General features: G+C 39.0%; 1 protein-coding gene across 2 annotated transcripts in view; it reads left to right on the top strand.

Moving 5' to 3' along the window:
- LOC106081689 (mucin-5AC) overlaps nucleotides 1-17,100 on the top strand; it is a 354,746-nt gene that overhangs the window by 24,853 nt on the left and 312,793 nt on the right. The window contains exon 2 of one of the 2 annotated variants that reach the window (XM_013243838.2): nucleotides 12,984-13,019. The exons of the other annotated variant lie outside the window; for it this stretch is intronic. Coding sequence (XP_013099292.2) covers nucleotides 12,984-13,019 — 36 coding nt within the window. The remainder of the gene's footprint in view (nucleotides 1-12,983; nucleotides 13,020-17,100) is intronic. 2 annotated transcript variants of the gene reach the window in all.

Below are 17,100 nucleotides of genomic sequence, written 5' to 3'. Positions count from 1 at the left end.
CTCGAGATTTCGCCGCCCACATCCTTGATGAAGACGGTCGCCTTTGTGTGCTGTGGGATGTCCATCTTTCTCACAAGGTCGAGCTTTGCGCCCAGGGAGTGTGGATACTTCCAACGGGTTTTTTGACTGTATCAATACATTCCGCTGATGCAAAGTGCAGCATTAAGATGTCCCCTCTGTACTCGCTGCTCATAGCTCGTGTGGGCGGATCCCCTTCAGAGTTCAACACAAGTTCGATAACCCGCTCGTTTACCAAATGCCTCACCTGGAACCGACGATCTGGTGGAATCCTACCGGATACACAACCGATGTCGATGACTGCATAACTCATTTCATCCCTGTTGTGCTACCTTGCCACTCCGGTGTAAGAGGGCGGCTCCTTAACTTTCTCAGCGACCATCTTCCCCTTCCATGATGGCTGTGGCATACTTTTGGAAGTCACAGTCCTCCATGAAGACCCAGGGGCCGTGTGCGCTTTTTTCGTTGCTGTTGCGACTTTGTCTCTCTCCGCAGGACATTGTCTGGTGTCTCCATTGCGGGATGGCTGGTTTGGTCTTCCCAGAGTACTTGAAGGCGAGCAGCTCTTTTCTTTCTTCAGCATCTTGGCAGTGTTATTCTCTTCGGGAGAACTGATTGTCTTTCCAGCTTCCGTAAAAGTGTCTGAAATGGTAGTTTTATCCCTTCTAGCATTCTGCGCTTTCGCCCGATTGCGCTGCCGGTACACACTCCTCTGTCTTCTTCGTCGTGCACCGGATCGCTTTATCGGTCTGCTTGTGAGCTTTGCAAAGCCATCGCTCACTTCTGCCGTCATTCCGATGTCTTCATCTTTCGATTCGTCTGCGATGACAGAATCTGAATCGGAAACACCGGGCTAGCTAGTCTTCTTCTTCTTAATATATAAAAATCAATTTGTGTTTGTTTGTCAGTTTGTTTGGGAGTTCCTTATAGACTCAAAAACGGCTGAACCGATTTTCTTGAAATTTTTACAGATGGTGCATAATGATCCCGTGGTGAAAATAGGGTACTACATTTTTTAATACCCTCCCCCTTACCCTAATCTTCAGAAACGTCAGATCTCCAAGATGGGTGGTGTTTATGCGAAATTGTGTTTGATCTCTTATAGTAACCTAAAAACTAAAATTTATCATCCAAATTTCGGGTGGGGTACCGGGGGGTCCCACCCCCAAAACCTACAAAATATATATATAGACCAATCACGACAATATGAGTCTCAAATTAATGGTATTTATAATTCGAAAACGCAACTGATATCAAATTGTCGGACCAAGTGTTTGGGGGACCACCCCAACCCCCAAAACACCCCTAAATGGGACATATTTACCACCTATGGCAGTATGGGACCCAAAATACCCCCCAATTTTATTTACTGACCATGGCAATATGGGACTTAAATAAAAGCTATTTGAGTATAGAATATGAATCTGATATCCAAATGTGGGACCTAGTATTTGGGAGGCCATCCCTCCCCAAAAACACCCCTCAAGGAGGACAAATTTGCGACCATAGCAATATGGGGCTCAAATAAAGAGTGTTTGGGAGTTTAGCAAGAATTTGATATTAATATTCGAAAAAGTGTCTATGGGGCCAGCGATTATGGAAATATGGGGCTCAAGGTGTTTGAGAGTAGACCACGAAGCTGATATCAACATTCGGGACCAAGTGTCTAGGGGACGTCCCACCACCATAACAACCCCCAAATAGGACGTATTTGCTCACCAAGAAAATTTGGGTCTTCAAGACGTTGGAGCTCGATATTGATAGTTTTGGGGCCCATACACCAAACCGGACATATTTGCTGAATTTTGCAATACGGGGGTTTTTATGAAAGGTATTTGAGATTAATTATAAGAATTTTATATTCTTGCTGTGCGGGTGCAAATAAATAAATTACAAAATTACAAATTTGAGATTAGAAAACATATTTGATATCTAATTTCGAGGCCAATGCCAATATGGGGTTCAAATAAATGATATATAGATACATGAGAATATAGCACGATGCTGATATATTCTCAGGGCTAAGTGTTTGGGGAACGCCCCATCCTATAAACTTGGGAACGCCCCATCCTATAAACTTGGGAACGCCCCATCCTATAAACTTTGAGACAAGGCCAAGTGTCTAGGGGACCACCTCTCCCCCAAAAAAAATTCAGATAAAGGCACTTATATTGTTATACTGTTAGTCGAGCGATATGCATATATTATTTTCGTAGCATGGTATTTCACAAAAAGCTCTTTAATTGGTGAAAATAAATATTCAAAGGATAATTTTGTTCCATATGAAGTAAAAGAAGACGCAGCGTTGCGGGCCCGGTTCAGCTAGTATTAAAAACAAACTAAATTCTAATGACCATTCCATTAAGGACCATTCCATCAAGGAACATATCAATGAGTGCAGCCAGATCAAAGTTTGAGCTCAATGATAACTAGCTCCTTTTTTATACCGAGTCCGAACGGCGAGCCGCATAGCGACACCACTTGACAGAGAAGATTTCAACATGGCAGGATACCTTACAAATGTTGCCAGCCTTAGTCAGGGAAAAACCACCGCTGAAAATTTTTCTGATTTGAACCCAGGCGTTCGGCGTAATAGGCGGACATGCTAACCTCTGCGCCACGGTGACGTCCATATTAAATAACAAATTTGAAAAAAAAAAAATAGTCTACATTGATCTTTTTTTGGTTTTCGTTTTGCTGCTTGTCAAAATCAATTGCGTCGATATCCGAATTTGTCTGCTGACGTTGTGACTAAATTGTTTTCGGCTAATATTTGTGATGCATTCTTTCATTTCATTCCATTAAGTCTTCGCTGTTGTGTTATTATTTCAAGCTTTCTTGTTGTTGAGATTTGTTTTGTTGTATTTGCTTTATGTTTGCTACGAACGTAAACAGAATGATTTCGTTAACACAAATATTTGTTTAGATGACCTTAGTTTTTATGGCCCACCCCAGCGATCAACAATGGAAGCTGTGAATGAAAAAAGAACCCCCCCCCCCCCAAAAAAAAAAAAAAAGAAAACAGAAAACATATGCAAATTCTCATATAAAAATCAATAAAAAAAAAAAAAAAAAAACACACGCACTCAGGATACACGTAAGTAAGTACGTGTACATTAGCATGAGAACTACAAAACCCCTAGAGTAGGCGGTTGTTTTGCGTGTGTATCGGTAAGGAGAAAATGGCAAATTCCATAAAACTCTTAGAGAACTTCTACTGTAAACAAATTTACATTCCAAAAGAAATATCGATCGTATACACCTAATACACCAAGCAGGCAATGCGATCACCGCCAAGCCTTTTCCACATGTGATCTGTACGCCCAAACAGTTTTTGAGAGAACAGTGATTTTGAGGTAATACATTTATATATACGTCGCATTCTAAATGGTTAAGTTAGGTAATTGCAATTTTTGTTTTTGCAAATTTTGCCTATGACCATTCCACCAAGGAACAGGGGCAAACATCTCACATATCAATGAGTGCAGTCCAATTCAAGTTTAAGCTCAATGATAAGGGGCCGCCTTTTTATAGCCGAGTCCGAACGGCGTGCCGCAGTGCTACACTTCTTTGGAGAGAAATTTTACATGGCATAGTACCTCACAAATGATGCCAGCATTAGGAGGGGAAAACCACAGCTAAAAAACCCATCAGATAGCTTTAAAAAGTCTAATAACTTGAAAATATCTTCTCAAGAAAACAAGAAAATAGGCGTTAAGTTCGGCCGGGCTGAACTTTGGATACCCACCACCACGAGTATATATGTAAACCATCTTTCGTCAAATTCCGGAGAAAATGCATACCTTATACCCCATAGCAGCTATATAGAAATATGTTTCGATTTGGACCAAATAGCGATCGGTCTATATAGGGGCTATATCAAGATATAGTCTGAAATAGTCCATCTTCGAACTTAACCTGCTTATGGACAAAAAAGAACCTGTGCAAAATTTCAACTCAATATCTCTATTTTTAAAGACTGTAGCGTGATTTCAACAGACAGACGGACGGACATGTCTAGATCGTCTTAGATTTTTACGCTGATCAAGAATATATATACTTTATAGGGTCGGAAATGGATATTTCGATGTGTTGCAACCCACCCCACATTTCTTCAAAATGGAAAAATGCCAAAATTCTTCTTTTACTGTGAAATTGGTAAAAATAGCTCCATTTTTTTGAAAATTGTGACATTTGGTCATAAAGTCAGAGCTGAGTTTTGCACTGATTGCAAATATCTTTTGGAAGTTGTCTAGCTTCGAATGCTAGACATCGGCTCTTGCTGCTGCCCCGTGGGCCCAGGTTCGCATTAACGGCGAAAAATATCCAAGAATAGAGCTGCCTTAGAAATATTCTAGCTCGTGTTCGGAAAGAGGTATCGTAATGAAATTTGAATTGGCGTAAAGTGAACGACTAAAACCAGTTACAACAATTTTTTCCGTCATGTTTTGGCTGAAAATTGGATTGTCGAAAGTCGCCAATTTTTTATATCTCAAAAATGAAAAGAAAAAAATTGCTCAAAATTCTTCGGAGTGAGATTTCTGGAATCCTTTTTAATGTCTTGTTGCACTTGATGGTTTTTATAAAAAATTAATTTGTGGAAAAAATCCTACTTCTTTTGACATCAGGTTCTATTTTATGCCAAAATCATTAAATCCATCTTTCTTCGCTAAATGGTCATACAATATTAAGAAAATGATTGGTTTTGTTGTAGGGCCCAAGGAAATAAAAGGATTTCCTTTTCAAAAATTAAAAATTCAGTCATTCTTGTGTGGTGTAAGAAATAAGTTCACTTGTTTTAAAATTTATCCATTTATCCTTATCAGTCCAGATTTGGATGTAGCTGCCATATAGACCGATCCTCCGATTTAGGGTCTTAGGCCATAAAAGCCACATTTATTATTCAATTGAAATTGGATGTGACAGTGAGTTGTCTTAGGTCCTTCGACATCCTCCGTTAATATGGCTTAGATCGGTCCAGATTTGGATATAGCTGCCATATAGACCGATCCACCGATTTGGGATCTTAGGCCCATAAAAGGCGCATTTATTGTCCGATGTCGCTGAAATTTAGGACAGTGAGTTAAGTTAAGCCCCTTGATATATTTCTGTATTATCGCACAGATCGGTCCAGATTTGGATATAGCTGCCATATAGACCGATCTCTCGGTTTTAGGTTTTGGGGCCATAAAAAGCGCATTTATTGTCCGATGTTGCCGAAATTGTGGACAAAGAGTTAAGTTAAGCCCCTCCACATATTTTTGCTATGGGACATAAGGTATGAGTTTTGCACCGGATTTTGACGAAAGGTGGTTTACATATATACCCGAGGTGGTGGGTATCCAAGGTTCGGCCCGGGCGAACTTAACGCCTTTTTACTTGTTAACTACTTTTTTGTTCCTAAATGTCCATAAGTCCAAAAACTTATTTGGCCAATTTAGGTTGCCATAGTATACCTAAATTCCAAAATTCAAAACTCTAGCTCAATTAATAAGGCAAAGGTACCAAAAAGTACCAAATTGCGGTACTAAAAGTTCTATTTTTCCCATATCCGGTACGATTTTGGGAAATTTTTGTCATAAAATTTTATTTTTCCGAGACGCTCTTTAACTTGAGCACACAATCATAATTCTAGCCCCATCCTTTCGCGCTGGGTAAGAAACCACCATTTCGTACATTTTAGTACCTAAACGTACAAATATCTCAAAATACCGTCTCATCGCGGGCCTTCGACCTCAAAAAAATTCATTAAAATTTAGTATTTAGAAAAAATTTGGCTAACAATTGTTTCTTCAAAAATTTTGTCTTTAGAAAGAATTTAATTAAAGTATTGTCTTTAGAAAAAATTTTAAAGAAATTTCGAGGGGGGTCCGGCCCGTGTTGAAGTTTTGCCATTAGGGAATGTTACGCTGAAATTTTGTTTTTAGAAAAATTTTATTGAAATTAGTTTAGAAAAAAATTTCATTTAAATCTTGTTTTCACTAAGAATTTCATTACAATTTTGTCCTCGGGCTCCCCCTGGCTATGTCCCTGATGAGAGCTATATTGAAGTCTGAACCGATTTGGAGCACTTTTTTCAGATATTGTGGTAGTTGCCAAGGAAAGCGTTGTACAAAGTTTGGGGAAGATTGGTCTATAAATGCGCTTGCAGTGGCTCTAGGAGAGAAAATCGGGCGATTTTCTCTCCTATATATGAAAGCTATGTCTAAATCTGAATTGATTTCTATGAAATTCACTAGTAGTCGAGAGTCAAGAGAAAATCCTTTCAAGCAAATTTCAATAGAATCGATTAATAAATGAGTCCAAATCGGACGAATATATATATGGGAGCTATATCCAAATCCGAACCGATTTTTTCCAATTTCAATAGGCTTCGTCTATTGGCCAAAAAAATGCGAGTACCAATTTTGCTATATGTATATCTAAGCTATATCTTAATCTAAACCGATTTCGAGCAAACTTCTTAGATATTGTGGTAGTCGTCGAGGAAAGCATTGTACAACATTTCGCCAAGATTGGTCACTTCCAGTGGCTCTTGGATTGAAAACTGGGCGATGTATATGAGAGCTAAATCTAAATCTGAACCGATTTCTATGAAATTCGCCCGTAATGCCGAGAATCATATCGTTCCTGCCAAATTTCGAGAAAATCGGTTAACAAACAGCCATTTTATTGCATAATTACTGCACATTGGACGAACATATATATAGGAGCTATATCTAAATCTGAACCGATTTTTTCCAATTTCAGTAGACTTCTTTCTAGGCCGAAAACTATGCCTGTACCAAATTTGAAGACGATCGATGGACAGACAGACAGACGGATATAGCTTAATCGAATCAGAAAGTCTTTCTGAATGAGTTAGTGAAATGCGAATTGAAGATAGGATTGCTATTTTGAAGTATTGCTTCTTTTGAACGAAATCACTATCAATATTGTTTTTAATTATAGGTTAGGTTAGGTTGAAAAAGAGGGTGCAGATATTAATCCGCCCCATGCCACTATGGACATACACTTTAGCCAGTAATCGACTTGTTGTGCGCTCTAAAAACTATAAAGTAACCTCTAAAAAGAAAATGTTATGTTAGGAATTTCGTGCTATTGTACTTACAAAATCCTTTATTGCTTTCAATACCACTCCTCTAAGTTGGTTCATGTCTGATATTGTGTCTCCACCTAAGTGCCTGTATCTGTTGGACGCGAAAGCCGGGCAGTGACAAAGAAAATGCTCCAACGTCTCATCATCTTTCCCGCATGCCCTACACATCCTATCACTTGTCGCACCGATTTTACATAAGTGAGCTCGTAGTCCTATGTGTCCCGTTATGATACCAAAAGCTATGCTGACCTCCTTCTTTCTTTCTTTCAGTAATAGCCTCGTCTTCTCACGATCTGGATCCCCCCATAGGATTTTCGCCGTCCTACTGAACGTTTCGCTGTTCCACAATGTAGCATGCGCATTCGTCGCCCACTCCCTTAACTCGGACTGCGTCGACCCGAAAGGCTACGGGTTCACCAAGTTTATTGACGGCATATTTCAGTCTTCTCTGGATTACCATTGAGAACTCTGGGTCTAGCCCAGTCATATGCCATAGCCATATGCAAGATCCTTTCGGCCCTTCTGCATAGCACGTTCGGATCCTTACCCCTTAGACCGATGTTATAATACACATCGTCTGCGTAGCAGATTAGTTCAAATCTCCCCTCAGTCAGCATCCGTAATAGGTCATTTATGGTGGTCACTCATAGGAGTGGCGGTAAAATGCCCCCCTGTGGTGTGCCTTGTGCGAGAGAGAACCCTTATATTTACTTCATGGGACACACAATTTATCCACCTGTTCCTTAGCATATGATTTATCCGGATCCACCTCGGTCCTTAGAGACTGGATAAACCATATGCTAAGGAACAGGTGGATAAATTGTTTTTAATTATATGTAATCTTCTTTCTAAGATTTAACTTTTCTTTTGAACAGATTTCATATTGACCTCATCAATGTTCTCCATTACTTCATCAGAACCCCTATTTTCCATGATTATCCATAAATTGCCCTAGGAAAGTGTGCAAAGCTATGATACGAATTGAGCATCATCGATTTGTTTCATTGGTTTGCTCTGGTTTTTTTGATGTGTTCTCACCACAGTTTGTTTTTCCGCATGTCCGTTCTTTCGGAGTTCAAATAGCCATATACACCCATATACTAGCCTTCACATTCAGCCGTTGGTTGGGAAAGGTAAATACATTAATTAAAGCATTTAATGAAAGGAGAAGACGTGTGCATGGTTTAGACGCGATATTTACGCATTTGCCTCTTAAACACTAAAATGGGACCATTTATAGGCAAACGTTAAATATGTGTTTCAAATGAGGGAAAACAAAGAAGGCATAATTTTCTATGCTAAATGATATCCCACAGTGCAAGCATTTAGTTAAGCGTGATGATCATTAACATTTCAAACGTTAGGCTGGATCTGCTCTTAATTGCCCTCTTCGACATAAATCGTTAGTGACGCTTATATCACAAAAAAGAAAAAAAAAAAAAAGAATTCCAAGTGTAATAGTCCAAAAATATTCTTCTGTGTTCTAAATTTAAAAAAACACACTTCCAATGATCAGTTTGTCATTATCCTACTTCAGCATTGTTATAGGTGTTGACATCATGCTTTTCAAAACCTCACCATCATCATCACCATTCTTCCCAAAATGGTTTTGTGAAACTTATTCACAGATTTTTTCGGGGCGAAATCTTTTTGTGGCCAATCGTAAATATTAGAACTTATCGCACGCCCCACATTGATTTTTTTTTTAGTTTTTTAGAATTTTTCATCATATATACAAACAAGAAAAAAAAAAGAAGAAAAAAGTCTAGCCAGAAATTGCGTCTAATTCTTGGAATCGAAGCTTGTTTATCCATAACGATTGTAATAAATATGTACCACCAATATCAACGAATTCGAAATGGTTCGTTTTTTTCCAAACTTGTTGAATAGATTGATTAGTTCTGTTATGGGCACATTCAACATATTTAGATTTTTCTGAAAATCACCAAATTGTGATTAACAGTTTTAATTCATATTCTGTTTATTGCAGAGAAAAATATTGATAGACACAAATTATTATCTACACTGAAAAAATGTTTTTCCTAACTTTAATGGCTAGAAACACTCGTTGATACACATTTCGCGGAAAACTCTCCTAGGGACAACGTGGCACCTACAGAGATTGTCACTGATATGCATTCGTCGGAGGTTATTGTGCAGATCATTTTATAGGGAAGCTATACCAGTGTATAGACCGATTTGGACTTTACTTAGTACAGTTGTTGCAGGTCATAACAGAATACTTCATACAAAATTTCAGCCAAATCGGACAATAATTGCTGCTTGTAAGGGCTTGGGATAAATATCGGCACAAACTCTGCACGTCTATCCCTTTTAGACTAGAAAAAGAAGTGGTAACTGTGGAGGATATAGACATAATGGTCAAGCGGATCACGAAGGCCCTGAATGACACGCATTTCCGGGCCCTGAATGACACACATTTCCGGGTATCCGCCATGGTGGACCCCAAAGCTGGTTGGTCTAGGGAAGGACTGCAGAAAACTCTTCAACAGAGCGAAAGCCACAAGAGCATCACACGGTTGGGACATCTATAAGGCTGAGCTAAGAAAATATAAGAGCGAGCTGAAAAAGGCTCAGAAGGAATCCTGGGTGGAATTCTGTAGCTCCGTGGAGGATACAACTGAGACCTATAGGCTAAGGAAGATTCTTTCTGTCCTCGAGATCTATTATGGTGGGATATATTCAGAAGTCTGCGCTACGGAGGCTACCGTAGCGCAGAGGTTAGCATATCCGCCTATGACGCTGAACGCCTGGGTTCGAATCCTGGCAAGACCATCAGAAAAAATTCTCTGCGGTGGTTTTCCCCTCCTAATGCTGGCAACATTTGTGAGGTACTATGCCATGTAAAACTTCTCTCCAAACAGGTGTCGCACTGCGGCACGCCGTTCGGACTCGGCTATAAAAAGGAGGCCCCTTATCATAGAGCTTAAAACTTGAATCGGACTGCACTCATTGATATGTGAGAAGTTTGCCCCTGTTCCTTAGTGGAATGTTCATGGGCAAAATTTGCAATTTGTAACATTCAGAAGTCAGAGAATGTATGGACAATGCCTGGTGAGGAAACACTAGAACTACTCGTTAATACACATTTCCGGGAAATTCTCCAACGAACAACTTGGCGCCGGAAAAGGTTGTCACTGGTATGCATTCGTCGGAGGCTATTAGGTAAATTGTGTCTGAGCTGAAAATCCTTTAGGCACTAAAAAAATCTAGACTCCTATTAAACCAGATCCTCATGATGTTTCACCGATTGAATTACAAGCTGTGCCTGATAGACTGGCTCCTTGGCTTGGGGTATATACTCTGCTTGTATTAGCATATTGTATGCATGTACCTGTGACATAGTGGGACAAAAACATCTTTATCATTCCAAAAGCAGAAAAGCCTTACCACACGAAGGCTAAAGTTTTTGTTCTATTAGTCTGTCACCGTTTGTGCTGAATATTCCAGAGAGGTTGATAGAAACATATCATAGGTACAGCACGCACATGTTAGGGCTTCATTGAAATCTCTCTCGCTGTCAAGGAATAAACAATGGTACCATTTCTTGACATTGAAGTGCTTTCAGTAATGTAAAACCGTCGTCAATCATAAAGAAGTTGGAGTTTCTAAGCATAAATACGTCTGTAAGAAAATTTATTTATAACTCACCCACTAAAAGATGTATTGCGGCAGCCTTTAGATCTGTAGATCTAAAAAGTAGGTTAGCAGAAAACACCTTCATGAAGTGTAATGTCTCCTCCACTTTGAAATATAGCCATTTACAATATAAAAGGCCAGCCAAGCACACTGCGTTCTGCCTTCTAGGTCTCTAGACATTGTTGGCATACATAGCTTGCCAATACTTTTCGGTTGAATGCAATGCATATTTGAAACAAGTAAAATCGGCCGGCCCGAATCTTGGCCACCATGGCCTCCGATAAAAATGTACCCTTATTAACTGAGTTTGTATTTGAATTTTATTTTGGTCTCAAGAGGTCATAACGGTACTTGGGGGGCCTATATCACCATATTGACAGATTCGGATTAAACTTGGCACTGATGTTATAAGTCATAAATTTAGGCTTCTAAGGGCTGAAGAAGTCAAATCCGGAAATCGGTTTATATGGGGGCTATATCTATTTATGGACTGATTAGGATCATACTTGGCATAGATATTGGAAATCATAACTCAAGTCTTTGTTTCAATTTTCAGCCAAATCGGATGAAAATTGAGGCTTCTAAAGGCTCAAGAAGTCAAATCGGGGTATCGGTTGATATGGGGGCTGTATCTGTTTATAGACCGATTCGGATCATACTTGGCATGGATGTTGGAAATCATAACTCAAATCTTTGTTCCAACATTTAGCCAAATCGGATGAAAATTGAGGTTTCCAAGGGCTCAAGAAGTCAATTCCGGGGATCGGTTTATATGGGGCTATATCCGTTTATAGACCAATTTGAATCATACTTGACATGAATGTTGAAAGTCATAACGAAAGTCTTTTTTTTTCTAAATTTCAGCCAAATCGGAAGATAATTGAGGCCTCTAGGGGCTCAAGAAGTCAAATCGGGGGATCAGTTTATATGGGGGCTATATCCAAATCTGAAATTTCAAGCGGCTAGCTTTACGCGTTTGACGGCTATCATGATTTAGATAGATGGACGGACGGACGGACATTGCTAGATCGACTCTGAATGTCGAGACGATCCAGAAAATATATACTTAATGCGGTCGCAAATCGAGGTGTTACACACGTTAAGACTAGTTTGACTATGTTTTGTCTTCCGACAACTTTGCCAAGTATGGTCTAAAGCGGTTCATAACCTGGTATAGCTCCCCATACACACCGATTTTGGATCTTGACATCTCGAGCTGATAGATTATTATCGGATTTGGCTGAAATTTTCCATGAAGTGTTTTGTTATGACTTTCAAAAACTACGCCAAGTATGGTCTAAATCGGTCCATAAACTGACACAGCTTCCGTAAAACCCGATTTCAGATTTTTACTTCTTCAGCCGCAAGAGGGCGCAATTATTATACGATTTGGCTTAATTTCTTTCACGAAGTGGTTTGTTCTAACTTCTAAAAATATACCAAGTATGGTCTTAATCGGTTTATAACCTGATCCGATTTATATGGGAGCCATATCAGGTTATAAACTTCGCACAATTGTTGATGGTCAAACCAAAGCACCTTATGCAAAATGTCAGCCAAATCGGATAAGAGTTACGCCCTCTAGGGACTCAAGAAGTCAAGTTCCGATCTTGGTTTATATGGCAGCAATACCAAAACATAGACCGATTTGGCCCATTTACTATCCCAACTGACCTTCACTAATTAGAAGTATTTATGCAAAGTATCAAGGACCTATCTTCACTTCTTCGAAAGTTAGCCTGCTTTCGACAGACAGACGGACGGACGGACGTGGCTAAATCGACTAAGAATGTGACGATCAACACAGTGGGCCTCAGATCAATGTTTCAATGTGTTACAAACCGAATATTGAAACAAATATACCCCCTTCTCATGGTGGAGGGTACAACATATAAAGTTATTATTCAAAAAACTTTGAATGGCTAGTGGATCATGATTTCTGATACGCCATGTATTTTCACCAAACCTTTGTCAAATTGATTATGTTGCCCTACATACCAAAATACTATTGAGTACGGTCTTTGTTTTGAAATATGTTCTACTTACATTTAATATCATCTCAAGCTGGAAGATTTTCGAAAAATCACAAAAAGATTTTAAAAATCATAATAAAACGCGCAAACAGACAAACATGAGAAGCTAACGTTTAAAATTATATATATATTTGTTTAATTAAAAATATAATCGCTTTTTCATCTCTTTTTAGGTATGTTTTCCGCTCCCAATTCTGTCCATAATTTTGGTAAGATTTTTTTCTAAATACTCTTTTGATGATTACAATCCATGCTTTGCTATCTAAAGCCGCTATTACACGGCATGTAGTTGTCTTATGATATACCACTTTTTGTATTCACATGTAATTTAAAATGTTTGTCAAAATTGTCAATTTACATACGATTCATGATTTTTGCTATCACACCTGTATGTTATTTTCGTATGACACAACCTAAAAATGTGAGGAAAGCTGATTTCTTATGCGTTAAAATTGTTTAAGTTGTGAAACAGTTGGTGAATGCAATTAAATTTGGGGTAGCTTTCATTCGACTGAAAACAAAAACAGCTGATTCTTTACGTTTTTGTCAGATGGAATGGAGCACGCTCTAAATAAAAATAATTACATGAGCTATTTTGAAAACTGATTTTCAAATGTTAGTTGCATTTGTATCACACGACATGTACAACCCTACATGTGGTTTATTTGACATGTCATAAGACACCTACATATCGTGTAATAGAGCCTTAAGTTATCTAGTTTTAAGGTTTCTTCTCTAAAGGTTTTAGCAGAATCTATAAAACATTTAAGAGCTGTAAAGTAATGTTTTTGGGGTTATTACTTGCGACAAACCAACTAAAACATTTCTTCAATGCCTCTAACAGTTTAAATAGGCGCTTAAAAATATCTCTGGAAAATGATTTAACACTATTTTCCAATTCTTTACAAAGATATTTAGCGGCGGTGTGAAATGTGGCCCCAATGCAAAAAAGCCCCAAACTACAAATGAAATAAAAACCCTAAAATGGGGTCTTATTTCATAATGAAATGAGACCCTTAAAGTACTAAATGAAATAAGGCCGCAAGAAAATGAAAAAGGCCCCAAACTAAAATGAAATAAGATCCCAACATGTGGGAAAATATTTCTCATGCAATAAAGACCCAATTTTGAAATGAAATAATGCCCCAAAATATGTCCGTTAAATGTCTGTTAAATTTTTGAAATTTTTTTTTAAAATGAAAAAAGCCCTAAGATCAGATTTGGTATGAAATTAAGCGATAATTTTTAAAACTGAAATAAACCCAAAAAATTATAAAAGTCCCCAAATTTCGTTAGTTTTTTTTTCATGTATAAAAGTTTGGGGCATAATTTAATTTTCCGTTTGGGGCCTAATTTAATTTTTCGTTTGGGGCTTTATTGCATTGGGGCCACATTTCACACCGCCACTAAATATCTTTGTAAAGAATTGGAAAATAGTGTTAAATCATTTTCCTGAGATATTTTTAAGCGTTCATCTTGTTGGGTGGTCAGGGAGGACGAGGGCAGTTCTTGGAATACAGAAATATGTTCTCCACTGATTTAATGGCTTTCTTAGAATGGCCGGTAAAGTTTTATTCAATAGCTTAGTCGTTCCGCCGTTTCTTTCATTGCTGTGAACTACTCTTAATATGCACTCCAGTGATGGGGACAACTTTCTTGATTTGCTTAGTTCTTCCTACATAGAGTCTGAAACAATCTGTATAAGTTAAGGTTAGGTTGTTTTTTTTTGGAGCAGTTTGCAATAAGAGACAGGAGAAGAATGAGCCTTCTGGTTACGACTGCTAAAATTTAGGAAATTCTGCCCAAAACAACTCTCTAAGCATTTTTAAATCCATACATTTGTTTTTAAGTTTTAGCGGTTTGAACATTTTTCTGCTACAAAGTTTGAATCCTGACTGGGTGGTAACTCAATTTTCAGCGGTGATTTTCCTCTCCTAATGCTGGCAACATTTGTGAGGTGCTATTCCATGTAAAACTTCTCTCCAAAGAGGTGTCTCACTGCGGCACTCCGTTCGGGCTCGGCTATAGAACGGAGGCCCCTTATCATTGAGCTCAAACTAAAACATATATATGTATCCCATATATATGTATGGGAGCTATATCCAAAACTGGACCGATTTCTATGAAATTCACAAGTAATGTCGGAAGTAATAACATAATCCTTCGTTCAAAATGTCGAGATAATGGGTTAAAAATGACTAAATTATTGAAGTATTAGTCCAAATCGAGCGATACATATATATGAGAGCTATTTCCAAATGTTGGGAGTCATAAAAGAATCGCTCGTGCAAAATTGTGTAACGGTTCAGAAATGATGATTTTGCGAGAATCGGTTGACAAATGACGATGCTATTGCAATCGGACGAATATTGAGAGAGTTGGGGTGACCAGATTAATTAATTTGTATGTCTTACAAATATGGCTGACCCAAAATTTCCTTAGTACGGTAGAAAGGTGACAAAATAAGGAACATTTTGAGGCATAATTTAAAAAAAAAAATATTTTTAAAAAATTTGTGATGCACTGTTTTAAAATTTAGGAAATTCTGCCCAAAAAAACTCTCTAAGCATTTTTAAATCCATACATTTGTTTTTAAGTTATAGCGGTTTGAACATTTTTCTGCTAAAATGTTTGAATCCTGACTGGGTGGTAACTCAATTTTCAGCGGCGATTTTCCTCTCCTAATGCTAGCAACATTTGTGAGGTGCTATTCCATGTAAAACTTCTCTCCAAAGAGGTGTCGCACTGCGGCACTCCGTTCGGACTCGGCTATAAAACGGAGGCCCCTTATCATTGAGCTTAAACTTGAATCGGACTGTACTCATTGATATGTGAGAAGTTTCCCACTGTTCCTTAATGGAATGTTCATGGGCAAAACTTGCATTTACCTTTTTTTTGGGAGAATACCTCAAACGTAAGTCTTCAATGAAAAAACAACGTAAAGTGGAACTTTTTCTGTTTGTCTGTTGATCGGCATACAGAATATGTTGTAAAATGTTCTCTTCTTTGACGTTCTCACAGCCGTCGGGTAACCCTCTCCATATGACCAGTACTAGTTCTTCACAAAACACTCCCAAGCCCAACAGGTCGTCTAGTTTCGAATTATATGTATAGACATCCGTATAGGAATTGTGGTACAGCACTTTTTATCAAGTAGCGACTAATCCACACTACCTGGAACATCAGATACTGTATTGTGGATGACACAGTGTCCGTAGCTATTGCATGATCAAAGAGATAACTACCTTAGTCTCGCAGCAGTGGTCGTAACAATTTGTCTCCCGGCACGGCATAGCTGTGAACACCACACGGGCTGAAACATTGAGGTCCGATCTTTGTGGTGGTCATTGCTGTCACCAGAATCTTAGCTGGGAGAGAGAGAGGCGGGTCCACAGGCGGATAGTGGAATGCTCCATATGGAGTAGCTCCAACGGCAGCGGTATCGAGCGGAGAGTCTCAGTGAGTGGCCGGGCAGCACCGGCTCTTGCACAAATACTTAAATAACCAATGGTCACCCTGTTTCTGCAGCAATCAGTCCTTGGACCGGAACGAGCTTGCTCACCTACAGGAGCGTAATGAAGATCGCCACCTCCATATGAAAATTTGACTAAAACAACAATCTGTCCAGCCACAATATCCAGTGGTATTAGGGGTAGCATTAAATTCAAGGCATGAAATGTTGTCGTCCTCAGAGAAGGCGTGGTGCACAAGTAAGCCATCCATTGGATAGCGCCTATGGCGCTAAACGTCTGGGTTCGAATCCTTGCGAGAAGATAAGAAACAATTTTCAGCGGTGGGTATCCCCTCCTAATGCTGGCGACATTTGTGAAGTTCTATTCCATGTGAAAACTTCTCCCCAAAGAGGTGTTGCACCCTGCCACGCCGTTCGGACTCGGCTATTAAAAGGAAGCCCCTTATCGTTGAGCTTAAACTTGAATCGGACTGCACTCATTGATATGTGAGAAGTTGTTCTCCTTAATGGAGTATACAGCAGTAGACGGACTTTTGAAGCGCCGTCCACCAGACCACAACGCCACATAGCGTTATAGGTCTAACGACTGCAGTATATACCCATTTGCAGTATAGAACAGTAGACGGACTTTTGAAGCGCCGTCCTACAGACCACAACGCCATATAGCATTATAGGTCTAACGACTGCAGTATATACCCAGTGCGAAACACGCAGTTTAAACCCACACAACATTTGCCGATAACTCTCTTGCAGGTGTATAGGGTAAGAGTTGCCTTTTTTACCCTATCCAAAATGCACTGACTTGCAGTTTAATTTGC

Source organism: Stomoxys calcitrans, chromosome 1 (genome assembly GCF_963082655.1).
Source record: "Stomoxys calcitrans chromosome 1, idStoCalc2.1, whole genome shotgun sequence".
In the NCBI taxonomy this organism is placed as follows: Eukaryota; Metazoa; Arthropoda; class Insecta; order Diptera; family Muscidae; genus Stomoxys; species Stomoxys calcitrans.
Note: the sequence above shows the minus strand (reverse complement) of the source record. Positions and strands in the feature narration are given on the sequence as shown.